General features: G+C 42.0%; 1 protein-coding gene across 2 annotated transcripts in view; it reads right to left on the bottom strand.

Moving 5' to 3' along the window:
• The window catches only part of GRIA3 (glutamate ionotropic receptor AMPA type subunit 3), a 108,751-nt gene that overhangs the window by 36,428 nt on the left and 57,449 nt on the right, over positions 1-14,874 (bottom strand). For both annotated transcript variants that reach the window (XM_015826780.1, XM_015826779.1), the window contains exons 5-11: positions 14,373-14,426; positions 13,860-14,021; positions 7,926-8,093; positions 6,926-7,030; positions 6,508-6,615; positions 5,773-5,979; positions 1,209-1,585 (exon numbers count right to left, since the gene is read on the bottom strand). In XM_015826780.1, coding sequence (XP_015682266.1) covers positions 1,209-1,585; positions 5,773-5,979; positions 6,508-6,615; positions 6,926-7,030; positions 7,926-8,093; positions 13,860-14,021; positions 14,373-14,426 — 1,181 coding nt within the window. The remainder of the gene's footprint in view (positions 1-1,208; positions 1,586-5,772; positions 5,980-6,507; positions 6,616-6,925; positions 7,031-7,925; positions 8,094-13,859; positions 14,022-14,372; positions 14,427-14,874) is intronic.

Genomic DNA, 14,874 nt, shown 5'->3' on the forward strand with positions numbered 1-14,874 from the left:
GGAGGGAGGGAGGGAGGGAGGGAGAAAGATGTGTTTGTGTATCAGAGAGAGAGAGACACACACACACAGAGGAAGTGTGTGTATGTGTTTGTGTTTGTGAGTGAGTGAGTGAGTGAGAAACACAGAGACAGAGAGAGTGAGAGAGAGGGGGCGGGGAACCAGCACAGAATTCAATACATTACAATTCTCTAAAAGGAGATCTATGGAAAAATCAGCATGCTCCCAGTGTCAGGAATGATACAAATCAAAGACAAAAAGGTCAATGACAAATAAAAGCATCTGACAAAATCAAAACGAGCAAACAAAAACCCACAGAGAAGGAGCGAAGAGGGTAGCATGGGCAGCAACGAACAGCCTAGCACGGGTGCGTCTTAATTTTAAACGCTGTTACAACATGTGAGCTGTATCAAGCATTAGCCATCGTCGTCTTGCAAAGCAGAAATCAACATGTTACATGCACCAAGCGGATGACCGTAAAATGAGCTATGCAGCAAAAACACGGTAGCTCTCCAAGCATCGCCAAAAGATGTAGAAAAAGAAAACCCGATGCATTTTACAGCCTCGGCATGGTGGATATAAGTTCTGGTCGTGATGCACGAGAAAAAGGCATCGGTTAGCCATATCCTCGGTGACGGCAGCTTGGCAGAGATTGCTTATGTCATGGAAGGATATACAGGTAGTCCTCGACTTACGATCATAATTGAGCCCCAAATCTTCAGCTAAGCAAGACAGTTGTTAAGTGAGTTTGGCCTCACATTATGCCCTTTCTTGCCACGATTGTTAAGTGAATCACTGCAGCTGCTCAGTTAGCAACACGGTCGTTAAGTGAATCCGGCTTCCCCATTGACTGTGCTTGTCAGAAGGTTGCAATAGGGGGGGTTCACGTGTCCCCGGGACACTGCGACCATCATAAATACGAGTCAACTGCCAAGCACCTCAGTTTTGATCACGTGAGCGCGGTGACGCTGCACCAGTGTGAAAAGCAGTCATAAGTGAAAAGTGAAGGGATGGAAGTTGTAACTCCGAACGGTCAGTAAATGAACGGCTGTAAGTCGAGGGCTACCTGTATCAGAAAGAAAACTTTGGAGAGCAATTGAGTGACGTCTCAGAGAAACGTATATGCACCATGGTTATCGCCCAACAAAACCATAAAATGCAAAAAGGTGATGGGTGTTAACGAGAAGAATACGAAAGAAACCAAAACCAACCTTGGAGAAATATCACATCCTTGCTGCATAAAGGCACCCAGGGAAAACCAAAGGCTGTTAAATATTCCAAATTCATTGGGAGGATCAGGAGGACTTTGAGGGTCCCGAGGCTCTTCCTGGTTATCTTCCAAATGCCACTCGTAAGGACTGAATCGGCTGACTAGAAACAGAACTACGCTGACGCCAATGTACGCAAAGACTATACACATCCAAATTTCATAGGCCAAAGGATCCAGAAAGGAGAAGACCCCTGGTTTAGATTTCTGGGGCTTCTTGATCATGATAGAAATGCCCAAGCTCATAAAAGGTTTGGAAAAATCTATGACTTCTTCTCGGACCAGGGTTATGGTCAGTGGGGCAACAGCTATATCTGCTCTCTGGAAAGACAGAACACAGACATAAAAAAAGTAAGAAGAGAAAATTACAGCAAGATATCTTTATTAACACAACAGCAGCCCTCGTTTCTCTGACAAGGGATTCCACAGCTCTTGAGCACGTTCTACCTCACGGGAATGCTGCTCTTGCTCGGTTGACCATCTGCGGTTCCTTATGCTTCCTGCTTTGGGAGGAGGAACTCAAGAACTCTATATGTCTCTGACAGATTTGCAGGCAGCACGTTCTACCCTAGTGATAGACTGGTCAGGCCAAAGATCTAAGAAGCAGAGGAAGAAGAGGTGACTATGTTTCTGCCTCTGCTTATGTGCTTCCCAAACATGGCTGGGTTGGTCATTTTTTTGGACGCCAAGAATTCTGGAGGGCTGGAGTCCTTAGCTTCATCCCACAACACTCTTCTCGTGGTCTCATCTTGAGCCCACTGCAGAAGAATGAGGACAGAGGAGGACTTGACCTCAAAATCACCTAGGGCTGAAGATAAGCAGCTTTATGAGGTAGAAGCAGCCACGGAAGGTGCATAACCTTGGAGAGATGTGCAACTGAGAAAGCCAGCTCCACCAATTCCCTTTGCCATACTGCAACAATAAATTTATTTTACTTACGTATTACATTTATATAGTCACCCATCTCAAACCCTTTTGCAAGTTTCCACCACAAGGAATTAGTCCAACTTTCTACAACAGCAACTAAGCAGATGTAAAAATACTGGATGATGATGTTGAAACTATCTGGGCTTTTGTTTTTGTTTTGTTTTGGGGTTTTTTGCCAATTGAACTTCACTACTTCTTATTCTGGACATCTTACTTGCTCCACTTAGAGTGTTGGGTTCCTTATTTAATGCCTCTTGTTTTTAAGCAAACAACCATGTGCAAGCAAACATCATGCATTTATGTTTTCCTTTCCTTGGCCATTTCCCCGTTCAAGAAACGTACGAAAAATCTTTAGCTTAGTTAAAAGCATCAGGTTTTCTGCTCGGTTCAGCAAAACTTGGCAAGGCCACTTATAGGCGTTTGGCAATTTTGCTGTCCCCATAGAGAGAAATGGAGGAGCGCAGTCAAGCCTGAGCTCTAAGTAAGGCATTCCAGAATCAGCCTTCTGAGTTGGACTGATCTCAAAATAAGTCATGAGAGTTTGGGGCTAAGCCAAATCACTCTATGAAACTTTGGCATTTGTACAACAGTTTAGTTGGCTTATAAACCCTTCTCCATTCATAGGATGCATCTGCTGCAGATCAAAATATCTCCGATGATATCACGAGTTGGATCGTAAGAGTAGCTTAGAGATCTTCCAAGGAAGATTAAAAGGGACCGGTACCAAAAGGCAATTGAAATTTTCAGAACTTGAGAATGAGATTTAAGGTGGGAACTAGAACTCACTGGCTCCTGGTTTCTAGCCTGGTGCCTTAACCACTAAACTAGCCTAGCTCGGTAGCCTATTGAATCTTGCTTATTTTCCTAGGTCAGTGATGGCAAACCTTTTAGAGACCGAGTGCCCAAACTGCAACCTAAAACCCACTTATGCATCATCGAGTGCCGGGTGGGTGTGGCCCATTGGCTGGGTGTGGCCCATTGGGTGGGCGTGGCTGCAGTGGTAACGGCAGACTGGGTGGGACTAAAAAGTTCAATCAATCAATTCCAACTTTGCAATATCTTTTTTTCCCCGCGAGAAGTTGAAATTGATTGAACCTTTTTTTTTTTTTTTGCACATGGCAGCAGAGGCCTAAAGCGAAAAGGTTTTATAAAACCCAGCTGAAGGCCTAGGACTGGGGCGACAGCGTATGTGCCCACAGAGAGGGCTCTGAGTGCCGCCTTTGGCACCTATGCCATAGGTTCGCCACCACTGCCCTAAGTACAGTGAAATGTATTTGGTTGCAACACAGCTTTAGTAAAGTGTACATCAAATGAAACTTAAATCACACCCTTCCTGTTGGATAAGGACAATGTTAACAACAACAACCAATTAAACAAGGGCCTCTGCTGAATTTAGCTTGTTAAGAGTATCGGGTTGTGAAATTTAGTTTAGCTTTCCTCATGCCGCAAATATTTTTTGCAAGCTACTGCATATCAAAGTAATGCTAATTACTCACGGAAGGGGAAAAGGGAATAGGAAATATTTTGCTTCTGCTAAAGAAAAAAAACCCCTCTCTATTTTATTATTAGAGGAAGTGCATTTGTATGGCCTAGCTTGAACCTAAAAATAATTAAATATCCTATAAATATATCTACCGGGGCAGGCCTAACACTAATCACCATCATCATTTATTACATTTATAGGCTGCCTGGCTCCCATGATTCTGAGTGGTTAGGTATGATCTTAGAAGATGCTCTACAAAATACTTCCACTGAGTAACAATCTCTTCTTGTTGATCATACATATGAATAAAGATACAGAGGATCAACTGTACTTTGCAGTGCAAAGACTACTAGATAAAATGGGACTTCTTTCTTAGTCAACACAGATACAAGATCTGTTAGGATATTAAATTTAGTAGCTGGAACAGTAAAGTGTACAATGGGTGAGAACACACAGTTGTAGTTGATTGGTTGGAGATTGCTGGTTCCTGCGTGAGGCAATCTAGGTTATGATTGGTTGCTGGATGTAAAGGGGGAGTTTCCGTTTTCCCCGCCTTTTTTCTTTAGTGTGCTCTGTAGGCTGTTTTGTGAGTTACCTCACGATTTACCTCATGAGGATGTAGTGATGCACCTGACTATCTTATTTACTGTAAATATTGACGTAAAATGTATTTATTTATATAAAAACTACAAGTTTGCATCAGTGTCTCCGACTTCATGTGGACAGCTGCCACACAATTTTTCGACAAAATCTGATTGCATGCCTCTTTCTAAAGTACTCTGCAGACTTTTCCGAAGGCTGCGATGATTGAACGACAGTCCGTGCAGACACAGCTTCCTGATGTGCACACAGAAACCATCTGAATGGTGACATTCGGTACAGCGAAGAATTGCTTTTTCACACTGAGCGAGAACATTTACATCACAAAAACTCCAGGTGTCTTACAAATCCTTGCTGGGTGAGATCAAGCTCATATCACTCATCCACCATTTATGGAGCGAATGTCAGGTTCTTTGAGGTTAAATATCTGGCGAAATATTACTCGGTACATTAACCCAAAGCCTAGCATACAGCATTGACTTCTCCTCCGACTATTCTAATTCCTCAAGAGCCTGGATGTCAAGGGAGCATGCCCGCTTTTGCTTAACTTAACACCAACATCCTTAACAATGTTAAAAGCATTGCTTGTGTTGCGCATCCTGCCTTTAGAACAAGCATCTATTTCTTTCATGTGAGAACCATTTGAACAATGCTAAGAATATATTTTGCATGACAGAGTTTTCTGCTTGAAGCAAATACCCTATATTTTGGCACTGAAAATGCCTGGAAGGGAACCTCAAGCTATGCTATCAAATGCACTACTGTGGGCAGGGTTGAGCCTTCTCTTAGAAGTCAAAACCAACCCAAAGATGAATAGAAATGCCACAAAGCTGTGGAATATCTGAACAAAGATTCTAAAGAGACATTATTCTTCTGTCACTCACACTTAAACAATGCCAAGAGCTGTTTAAGGGCAAGAGAAAACGAAGCACAATTAATACAGAAGAACATAGGAAGGTGGGAGTAAGATACGGCCTTCTCAAAATTTTACATTTCATGTTTCTGCTGCCCACCGATGATCAATTCCGATCCTTCATCGCCAATGAAACAGTGAGATTTCAGATCACAAAATCTCCTGTTCTCACCGTTAATTCCAGAATTAAAAGGGAGCTGCTACAAAGAGAATTTCCACTCTAGAGTTCCTTCAGGGCAGCCATGGAAGAGGAAATTCTTGCTAGAATTCCCATTATGAATTCTGAAGGTGTTTGAACTCTTCGGGGATATGATTAAATGGCTTTAAGCAAACCTGCTTGTTTCAGCTGTTTGACCCCACTAACTAGCGAACAGTTGAAACCACAGAGCTAAGGACACCCATAAGGATATATACCATCTCCATATTTGGACATCCAACATAATTTATCTAGTTGGGTTTTTCTGGATATTATTGCATGGTGCATCTAAGGAGCTTTGTGAAAGAGAACAAATGGAGAGGAAATCCACTTAATTTGTATAGTCATAAGGCAAACGAGTAGCAAAACCACAACATACAAGGACTTACCCCATAGACCAGCTCACCCACCATGCCATTCCACATTTTAGTCTCTGGATCCTTTGCTCCATACTTCCCATCAGGGACAATGGACAGGACATATTTAATCCCAACATGTTTCGCAATTTCGTAAGCAAGGTCAACACAATAGCCTTCGTATTTCTCATTCCCTTCCTTCTGATCAGGAGACTGCTTGCGCATCACATAGGGTGCTTCCTGGAAAATGACACAAGGAGAAAATAGGTTAGAAGGAGTTGGGGGAATGCCTTCAAATGAAATAAACTTGGAGTGAACGGGGAGAAATCCAACCAAAGAAGCTGGAAGATCCTAGAACTAAGGAGAAATTTCCTTCCAGTGAGAACAATTAATTAATGGAACAGCTTGCTTCCTGAAATTATGGGTGCTCTATTGCTTGAGGTTTTTCATGAACAGATTGGACAGCCATTTGTCCAGAATGGCATAAGGCAGGGGGTTGAATTAGAAGATATCTGAGGTTCCTTCCAACCTTGTGAATTTAAATTATAAGTTCAAACATAAACCGGTTAAGGAAAACCTGATCTGTCTGTCAGTTCAGGAAGTATTCAGAACAATCAAAGTTTGGGAAAATCAAGTGCTGAGTAACAAATCCACATAATTGTTCAGAAAACTACATAGCCCTGTGTGTCCGGGAAGGCACCAGAAGCTGAGTGTGACCCAAAAGTATCAAGGTTAGATAACAATGGCTAAAGGGAGGTGACAACTTACAAGGATGGTAGTCACCACAATGGTTCTGTTCTCCACTGAGGATGTATCGTTGGAAACACTAGGATCAACTGCAGGCACAAATCGCTCATATTCATTCCAGTAACCAGCCTATAGTTGAAGAGAGTGTTGACAAGTTAAGATAGTGGATTTGTGTTATTTATAGGTATATAGGTACACAGATCGGTAGATCAGATAGATGATAGGTGATAGATAGATAGATAGATAGATAGATAGATAGATAGATAGATAGATAGATAGATAGATAGATAGATAGATAGATAGATGGATGGATGGATGGATGGATGGATGGATGGATGGATGGATGGATGGATGGATGGATAGATAGATAGATAAGAGAGAGACACAGACAGAGACACAGAGAGAGAGAGAGAGAGAGAGAGAGAGAACTATGGCTTACCTTCCGTGGCCCGCCAGGTCTCATTTCATACACATCAATCGTATAATTGGTTCTACGTCCGTAGGTGTCAAACTGGATATTTCCTGTCATTCCTTGAACCTGAACCTTGACAATGATAAAGTTGCAACATAACAAGATACAGAAAGCAGCAAAGAAATTGGCATCCATTCATTGGCCAATATACAAGAACCACGGTTTCGTAAAAAGTCACTTTTCAGCATAGTACACAAAAAACATTGCATATTAGATAGATGGATCAATCTACAATTAGTCAATAAGTAAGATGAATAAGTGAAAAAAACTAAAGGTTCTGACGAGAAAAATATAGGTTGTCGACCTTCCAAATAAGATGATGTAGTACAGGATCCAATCAGAGTTGTTCACTGGGACCCAAGGTTTATTCTTCCAAGCTTTTGGGCTCATGCTGGAACCCATAATCAGGGAACTTCTCTCTCTCTCTCCAGAATGTGTGCACTGTTGTATTTATATAGTGCCTGGTTATGTGTAGAACAGCCCAATGCACACATTCTGGAGACAGAGAAGTTCCCGGGGGATGGGCTCCAGCAGAAGCCCAAAAGCTTGGAAGAATAAACCTCTGGTTCTGGTGATCGACTCAGATTGGATCCTGCAACATTATCCTAGGACATGTAGTTTTACCTTCATTCACAAGATGATGTAGTGTAATTGTATGTGGGAAAGACTTTGGGAGAAGAGATAATGCCTAGAGAACTGTCAGATAAGAAATAGCATAGCCCAGAGTTATATAGTGGGCAGAGCAAGAAGCTCAGAAGGGACCCTCTCTAAGTTCTCAGACTATAAAGATGGTGGTGGGAGAATTGTACCCAATCACTCAGGGAGGGTTTATTCTGAAGTTCCTGCTCTCCCATTATGCAGCTGTGGGCTATGCTGTCTCTTATCTGATTTTTCTCTGTCTTTCTCCCTCTCCCAGGGTCTTTCCCACTTACCAATACAGAGAGGTTGCCGTTGCTTAAATCCTCACCATCTTCAATGCTCTCTCAATATCAATCCCTTGGCTCCAAGGCACAGCTGGGTTTGCTAAACAATCTCCAGCACTTCCTCTCCGGGATACATCTACCCGCTGCCTTCGGAGGTACCGGAACGCTTCCGCTATAACAAGGATCGCATCATGGGTCAACGCAGATGTATACTAAAAGAGATGTAAAAGAGACAAGTAAATGAACTTCATCCTGTAAATGTTCCAAGTCTTTTTTTTCCCCCTCCATAAACAATGCTGAGTAACAGAACCATGCTGGTGCAGTGGTTAGAATGCAGTATTGCAGGGTAACTCTGCTCACTGTCCGGTGTTCGATCCTAACTGTCTCAAGGTTGACTCAGCTGTCCATCCTTCCAAGATCAGTAAAATGAGGACCCAGATTGTTGGGGGCAATAGACTGGCTCTGTAAACTGCTTAGAGAGGGCTGTAAAGCACTGTGAAGTGGTATAGAAGTCTAAGTGCTATTGCTAATATCACAATGCCAGCGTGAGTCCTATAAGGTAGACCAGACTATGAAACGAACACCATATAAGTCAGGACTATTTTCATTGGAACAGAATCTTGCAAATCCCTTTCTTGGTCTTTGTGTGAACAAGGGAGGGGCATATTCGAGACATTTCGCAAATAGCAGGTTCAAGACCCTCTTATTGGACAATTGCCTTGGTAACACCTCTCCCTCCTGTCCTTCAAGACCTTTCCCTATACCCTTTACATCTGTTTAATTTTATTTTTTTTAATTAAAAAAAAACAAGTCAGAAAACTCTGAAGATCTCGTGTACAGTCTGTCCTTTTTCAGATTTTAGCAAAAGGGTGCGGCTACTTTAAGAGGTGCAGTTGCTTTAACGAGACCACTTAGTTAAAGTATCCAGCTGCTTTAACCAATAGGAGAGAGGTTTTTCTGCTTGCCATCTTGGAACTGAGAAGTGCTCCTTCTGAATCTTTTTCTAAGTGTGCACAGCAAGCAATTACATAATAATAACCCCTTCACATTCCCAGAAAAGTTAAGTATCATTCTGAAATTAGACTATCGCTGAAAAAAGAAAGACAGGATGGGGGAAAAAAAAACTGCCATGACTTTTTTGCTTCTCATCTGTGCTACTTCAAAGCAGGGACATGAGTGTGCCAGGAGAAATATTAACCCTTGATATGGGTAACAATATAAAATTCTACTTTTTTTAAAAAAAAGAGGGGATTATTTACAAACGGGGTGACAAACTGCCAGCCCACGGGTCAGATGCATTATAGCAGTGGTGGGAAACCTATGGCACGGGTGCCAGAGGCGGCACTCAGAGCCCTCTCTGTGGGCACGCGTGCTGTTGCCCCAGTCCTAGGCCTTCAGCTGGGTTTTATAAAACCTTTTCGCTTTAGGCCTCCGCCGCTGTGTGCAAAAAAAAAAAAAAAAGGTTCAATCAGTCAATTTCAACTTCTCGCAGGAAAAAAAAAAGATCTTGCAAAGTTGGAATTGATTGATTGAACTTTTTAGTCCCACCCAGTCTGCTGTTACCACCGCAGCCATGCCCACCCAATGGGCCATGCCCACCCAATGTTCAGTGATTTACTGAACAATCATGGCAAAATGGTCATCAAATCAGGCAATAGCCACCTGCTGAGCAGTGGAAATGCTAGTCCCAACGCGCCTCTTTAAATAACTGGGTTTCACGTTAGACAAAATTACCCAGCCCTTGCGGCTGAAATTCATGGATGATTTACTAGAAATTCACAAAGAGGTGACTACTTTGTACAGCCATCTTCACCCATTGGCCCAGAAGATGAATCAGCCTAATATAAGTCCCTGATTTCTAGAAAGGTGATTATACATTGCATTGCATTGCAAGGTATAATAGATGTCACTTGGATGGGAAGGTGGGAAGAAAAACTATAATGGTTTTTTTTTTGTCGTAACAGAAATATCAGTTGGTCTGTTTTTGGAAAAGCAGATATGCCAGACCTTTATCATACTGAGTGAAACCAACCCTTAATTATCAATAAATTACTGTACAATAAATTAAATTATCAAGAAATTGATTTATAACGGGTCCCTTAGCAATCGTTTGAAGTTACAATGGACCTCCCCAAACATGCAGCCTGGTTCCAAAGTTCTGATGGCCAGGCACACGCTGGCATTCACACACACACAAAACACAAACAGATATGTGACCACATTTCACACCCTTGACAACCAACTTGCCTTTTAAGAAGTTTCGTGGTCTCAAAAGATGTTGACCACCATAAGTTCTCTTCTTCTTACTAGTCCAACCTAGAGACCGACCTACAGATTGCTTGTCTACTTAACTCAGAGATACGTCTCCTCCCCACTTTCCTTCATAACTTCCTATGCCTGATATATATATATATATATTTATTTTAAGCAAAGTTGGTTCCTTGTTTTCAAAACCTGAAGATCATCATCTGTCCAGCGTAGGCTGTAACAGGCATCAGAGATGAAACGTCTACGTTTTGCTGGCTGTTCTTACGCAAAGAACTTCAACTGTTGTTCTCCAGTCGCTGGCCAATTAAGCATTGTAGAAACCTGCAATTGTCTTTCTGCAACTTCCCCCCTCCCCAATTTTCCAATCAGGCTGCCTCAATTATCAGAAACCGTCCTGCCATGCCTTCCACATCACACCGAGCGACAAATCTAATTTTCTGTTTTATTCATATGCTGCTAACAAATGCACGAACATGTGAAGCCAGTGAGGGAACGAGAGAGCGGATGAAATATTGAATAAATTAAAGCACCCAGGCTCTCATCTCTAGCCAATTTTATTTCCTAATCAAATTTACTTTTTTTTTTTTTTTGCTCTGAGGGGTGGGTCTGTCATTTCAATAAACACTCGTTCACGTATTACAAATCCGAAGTGCTTCCCGGCATTAAGAGTACAAATAGTCTTTGACTTCCGATCACAACTTGGGTTCAAAATTTCTGTTACTAAGCGAGACATTTGTTAAGTGGGTGACCGCTGTTGTTAAGTGAATCACTCTGGTTGTTAAGTTAGCAACAGGTGAAACTGGCTTCCCCCATGGACTTGGCTTGTCAGAAGGTCACAAAGAGAGATCACGTGACCCAGGGACACTGCAACTGTCATAAAGACGAGTCAGTCGCCAAGCGTTTGAATTTTGGTCACGCGACCCTGGGGATGCGGCAACCGTCGTATGTGTGAAAAGCCTCCATAAGTCACTTTTTTCAGTGCCGTTGTAACTTTGAACGGTCATTAAATGAGCTGTTGTAATCCAAGGACTGTCTGTATGTAAAGAGGAAGACTTTCCCCTGCATTTATATGTGGCGCCATCTTTTTCTTCCTCTCCCCCCCCTTCCCTTTTCGGTGGCTATTTTCGTTCGTGACTGGTTGCTGTCATTTATTATCATTGCCATTTATTAGTTCCTGTTGGTTTCAGGTGAGCTGGCGAAGGTTTTTAAATTGTTCTTTTTATTTTCTGGGTAAGCCGCTGGGAGTCATTTTCACGATGACAGGGCAGAGATAGATTTAATAAGTAAATAAAGAAACACAACAGCGGAAGGGTTCGTTTCGGCAGAAAAAGCTGCCTCCTAAATTAACTCTAGTCAAAGAGGATTAAAGGTAGGATCCAGAGCTCTTCTTTAAGGCAGTGTGTGATCAACCTTGACCCGTATCAGCTTCGGCCAGACTTCCTTGCCTTCTGAAGCTTCTTACGGTGTTGGATTGAGACCCAGAAGCACCAGGCTGAAGCCCACCTTAAGCCAGAGAAGCTCATGGGTGACTTAAGCCAGTCGCTCAATCGCAGCCCAACCAACTTCGTAATGTTGTGGTTGAGGGAGAAAGAAGTAGAGGGTGATGTGTGTATAATAGTCTGGAACTCCTGAATAAAGGCAGGATACAAACTGAATCAAGCAATAAGCCAGGAAATGGAGAGTTCTGTCCGCAGACAAAAAAAAACAAACACAGCAGTTCTTGAAGTTAAGCAGCCGATAAAATGTAAGAATTGCTCGCTCAGTCTGGGCTAATGCATGTTGGATTTTACGCATAACTGCTTTTTCAGGTTTGCTGTTGTTATGAAGCTGCCTGCTGGCGTCCCAGGGTGACAGATGTGGCCAGAGGGAAGATGCCATGCTGTTCTTCCTTGTTGAGAAGAATAATTTGGGTTTCTCTCGTCCATCTGGGCTCTTTGATACTTGCATTATTTTGTTTTGTTTTCACATCCAAGAGCAAAAGTCACCATCCATGTCTATGGAGATTCTCCGTCATCCAGGTCACCTTTGTCCCAATGCTGCTTTTTTTTTCCCCCAAAGGCAACTGGACTTTCTTTGTTTTTCCAGGTAGACATTTTGCTTTTTATTCAAGAAGCTCCTTCAGTTCTGTGAAATGTCTTCAAGAAAAAACAAAGGAAGTCCAGATGCCTTTGGAAAAAGCATATTCGGGTCACCATACATGAACAGATGGATGGATGGATTTATACAGCCAGCCATGTGCTGCAGCTGCCAAAAAGGCCAACACAGTGCTAGGCTGCATTAACAGAGGGATAGAATCAAGATCACGTGAAGTGTTAATACCACTTTACAATGCCTTGGTAAGGCCACACTTGGAATACTGCATCCAGTTTTGGTCACCACGATGTAAAAAAGATGCTGAGACTCTAGAAAGAGTGCAGAGAAGAGCAACAAAGATGATTAGGGGACTGGAGGCTANGAAACTTCCTGACAGTTAGAACAATTAACCAGTGGAACAACCTGCCTCCAGAAGTGGTGAATGCTCCAACACTGGAAGTTTTTAAGAAGAGACTGGACAGCCATTTGTCCGAAATGGTATAGGGTTTCCTGCCTGAGCAGGGGGTTGGACTAGATGACCTTCAAGGTCCCTTCCAACTTTACTATTATTATTATTATTAGTAGTAGTAGTATTAGTATTAGTATTATTATTATTAGTATTATTATTAGTATTATTATTAGTATTATTATTAGTATTATTATTAGTATTTCTACTTCAGTGAACATATCAGCTCCTCAACCTCTTAAAGCAGTTCATAATCAATCCAAGGTTGGCTTCCTTTCTGTTGCTTTGGAAGGGGATTCCCAAATAATGCTATGGGTCCATCAATCCCACCCCATTTTCTTCGAGCTGACTCACAAAGAATGCACCTTGCAAGCTATCACTGGAGTAACTCACAGAATAGCAAAAATCCTGCCCGCCACCCTTCCTCCATTCCACAGAAAAAGGAAAATAAACTAACTAGCTGAACATACAGCTATTTATATTCAGCTGAACGTATTGAAGCAATCAGCTATGAGGAAAGTAGGATAGCTGATCTACCCTGAATCAGATCATCTTATTATCTGCATCAGCCATTTCCAACTTGTTCCCTCCAGATTATTGAATTCCACTTCTGGATCAGGGTGTGTACAACCTTGGCAACTTCAAGACCTGTGGACTTCAACTCCTAGAATTCCTCAGCCAGCTCCCAGAGGAATTCTGGGAGTCATAAAGTTGCCAAGTTTGGACACCCCTGCTGTAGATGGATATTAGGAGAGTTGAATTTCAACATCTATGAGAAGCATCAATTTGAAGAAATAAAGCGACAGGGAGCAGTTTCCCAGGATTTCAAGGTAGACCACTGAAAACACCAGGATTGGACTGGTGACATTCCACCTTCAAAGCATAGCCTGACTCACTGCAGCACAACATAGGTTGTTTGGGTTGAGTCAAGTCACTACAGTTTGCAAGCCAATGTGTAAGACTTATTAGAGGTTGTTGAACCAGGGATGTGGAGTCTTGTCTTCAACTAGCACTAGATTATTTGTTCAAAGCAAATAATAGTTTAGCACTCAACCCACAACATCTGTAGCTGAGCCAGAAGACTCCCAACAAATTTACGCCTTCTGTAAATGGTGATCCTTTCCTTCCCACCTCCGCCCCACCTTCTTTCCAATAGTCCTGCAACACCTACCTTTAATGGAGAATTTTTGGCTTCAGGAAATTCCCTTTCATCAAGTCTCACCCAACGCTGCATAAATTGTTGGACCAATGGGTTGTCATTATTAATAATCTGAAATCCGGTTACATTGGCCCCAGCCTGGACCACTCTTTCCACCGAGATGTCTGTAAAGCCCTTGGAAGAGAATGTAAACATTTGAGGGGTTGCTTTCAGCTTAGAAGCAATCAAACACACCATCCCTGACCTTGGAAAAAGAAACACAGGTCGAAATGTGACATTAATTTGTTGAGTCCAGTTGGTGGTTTCCCCATTCTGATCATATATGCAGACATCTCTATGAAAAAATTGGAGACATATGATAACATCAAAGGATCGATGCATTTTATTTTTTTGTTTATGAGGTTTTTTTTGGGGGGGGGGAAGCAAATTAGACAGGGTTATATTAAAATAAAGAAAAGAAAACACTGGATTTTTTTTTGGGCGGGGGAATATGCATGTGCGCATGTGTGCGCATAGAGAACTTACCAGGTTAGCAAGCATATAGTGATAACTTCTGGAATTTTTACTGAGGGCTGCAACCTGTGTAAAAGGAAAAGAAAAAAAAAGAGATGAAGCACTTAGCAGAAATAATTTTTTTTTCAATTTCAAGGGAAAGGAATTCTGAAAAAAAATGTTGATTTGAGACAATATATGCATGGATTCTATTACTGAAGCCCACAAACCAGCAAAGGTATCACAAAGACCAAAGTCAAGGAGAGTTTCCATACACATTCCAGTTTTAAATTAAAACTCCTTTGTAAAGGAACACATCTACCCATGTTTCCCTGAAAATAAGACCGGGTCTTACATTAATTTTTGCTCCAAAAGACACATTAGGGTTTATTTTTCGGTTAGGTCTTATTTTGGGGAAAATACGGAACTAAATGCATCCGTTGGGCTGACGATCTTAACTGGGGCTTATTTTTGGGGTGGGGCTTATATTACCAGCATCCTGAAAAATCATGCTAGGGCTTATTTTTTGGGTTGG

This window comes from Protobothrops mucrosquamatus, unplaced genomic scaffold (genome assembly GCF_001527695.2).
Source record: "Protobothrops mucrosquamatus isolate PMUCROS unplaced genomic scaffold, P.Mucros_1.0 scaffold3296, whole genome shotgun sequence".
Taxonomy (NCBI): Eukaryota; Metazoa; Chordata; class Lepidosauria; order Squamata; family Viperidae; genus Protobothrops; species Protobothrops mucrosquamatus.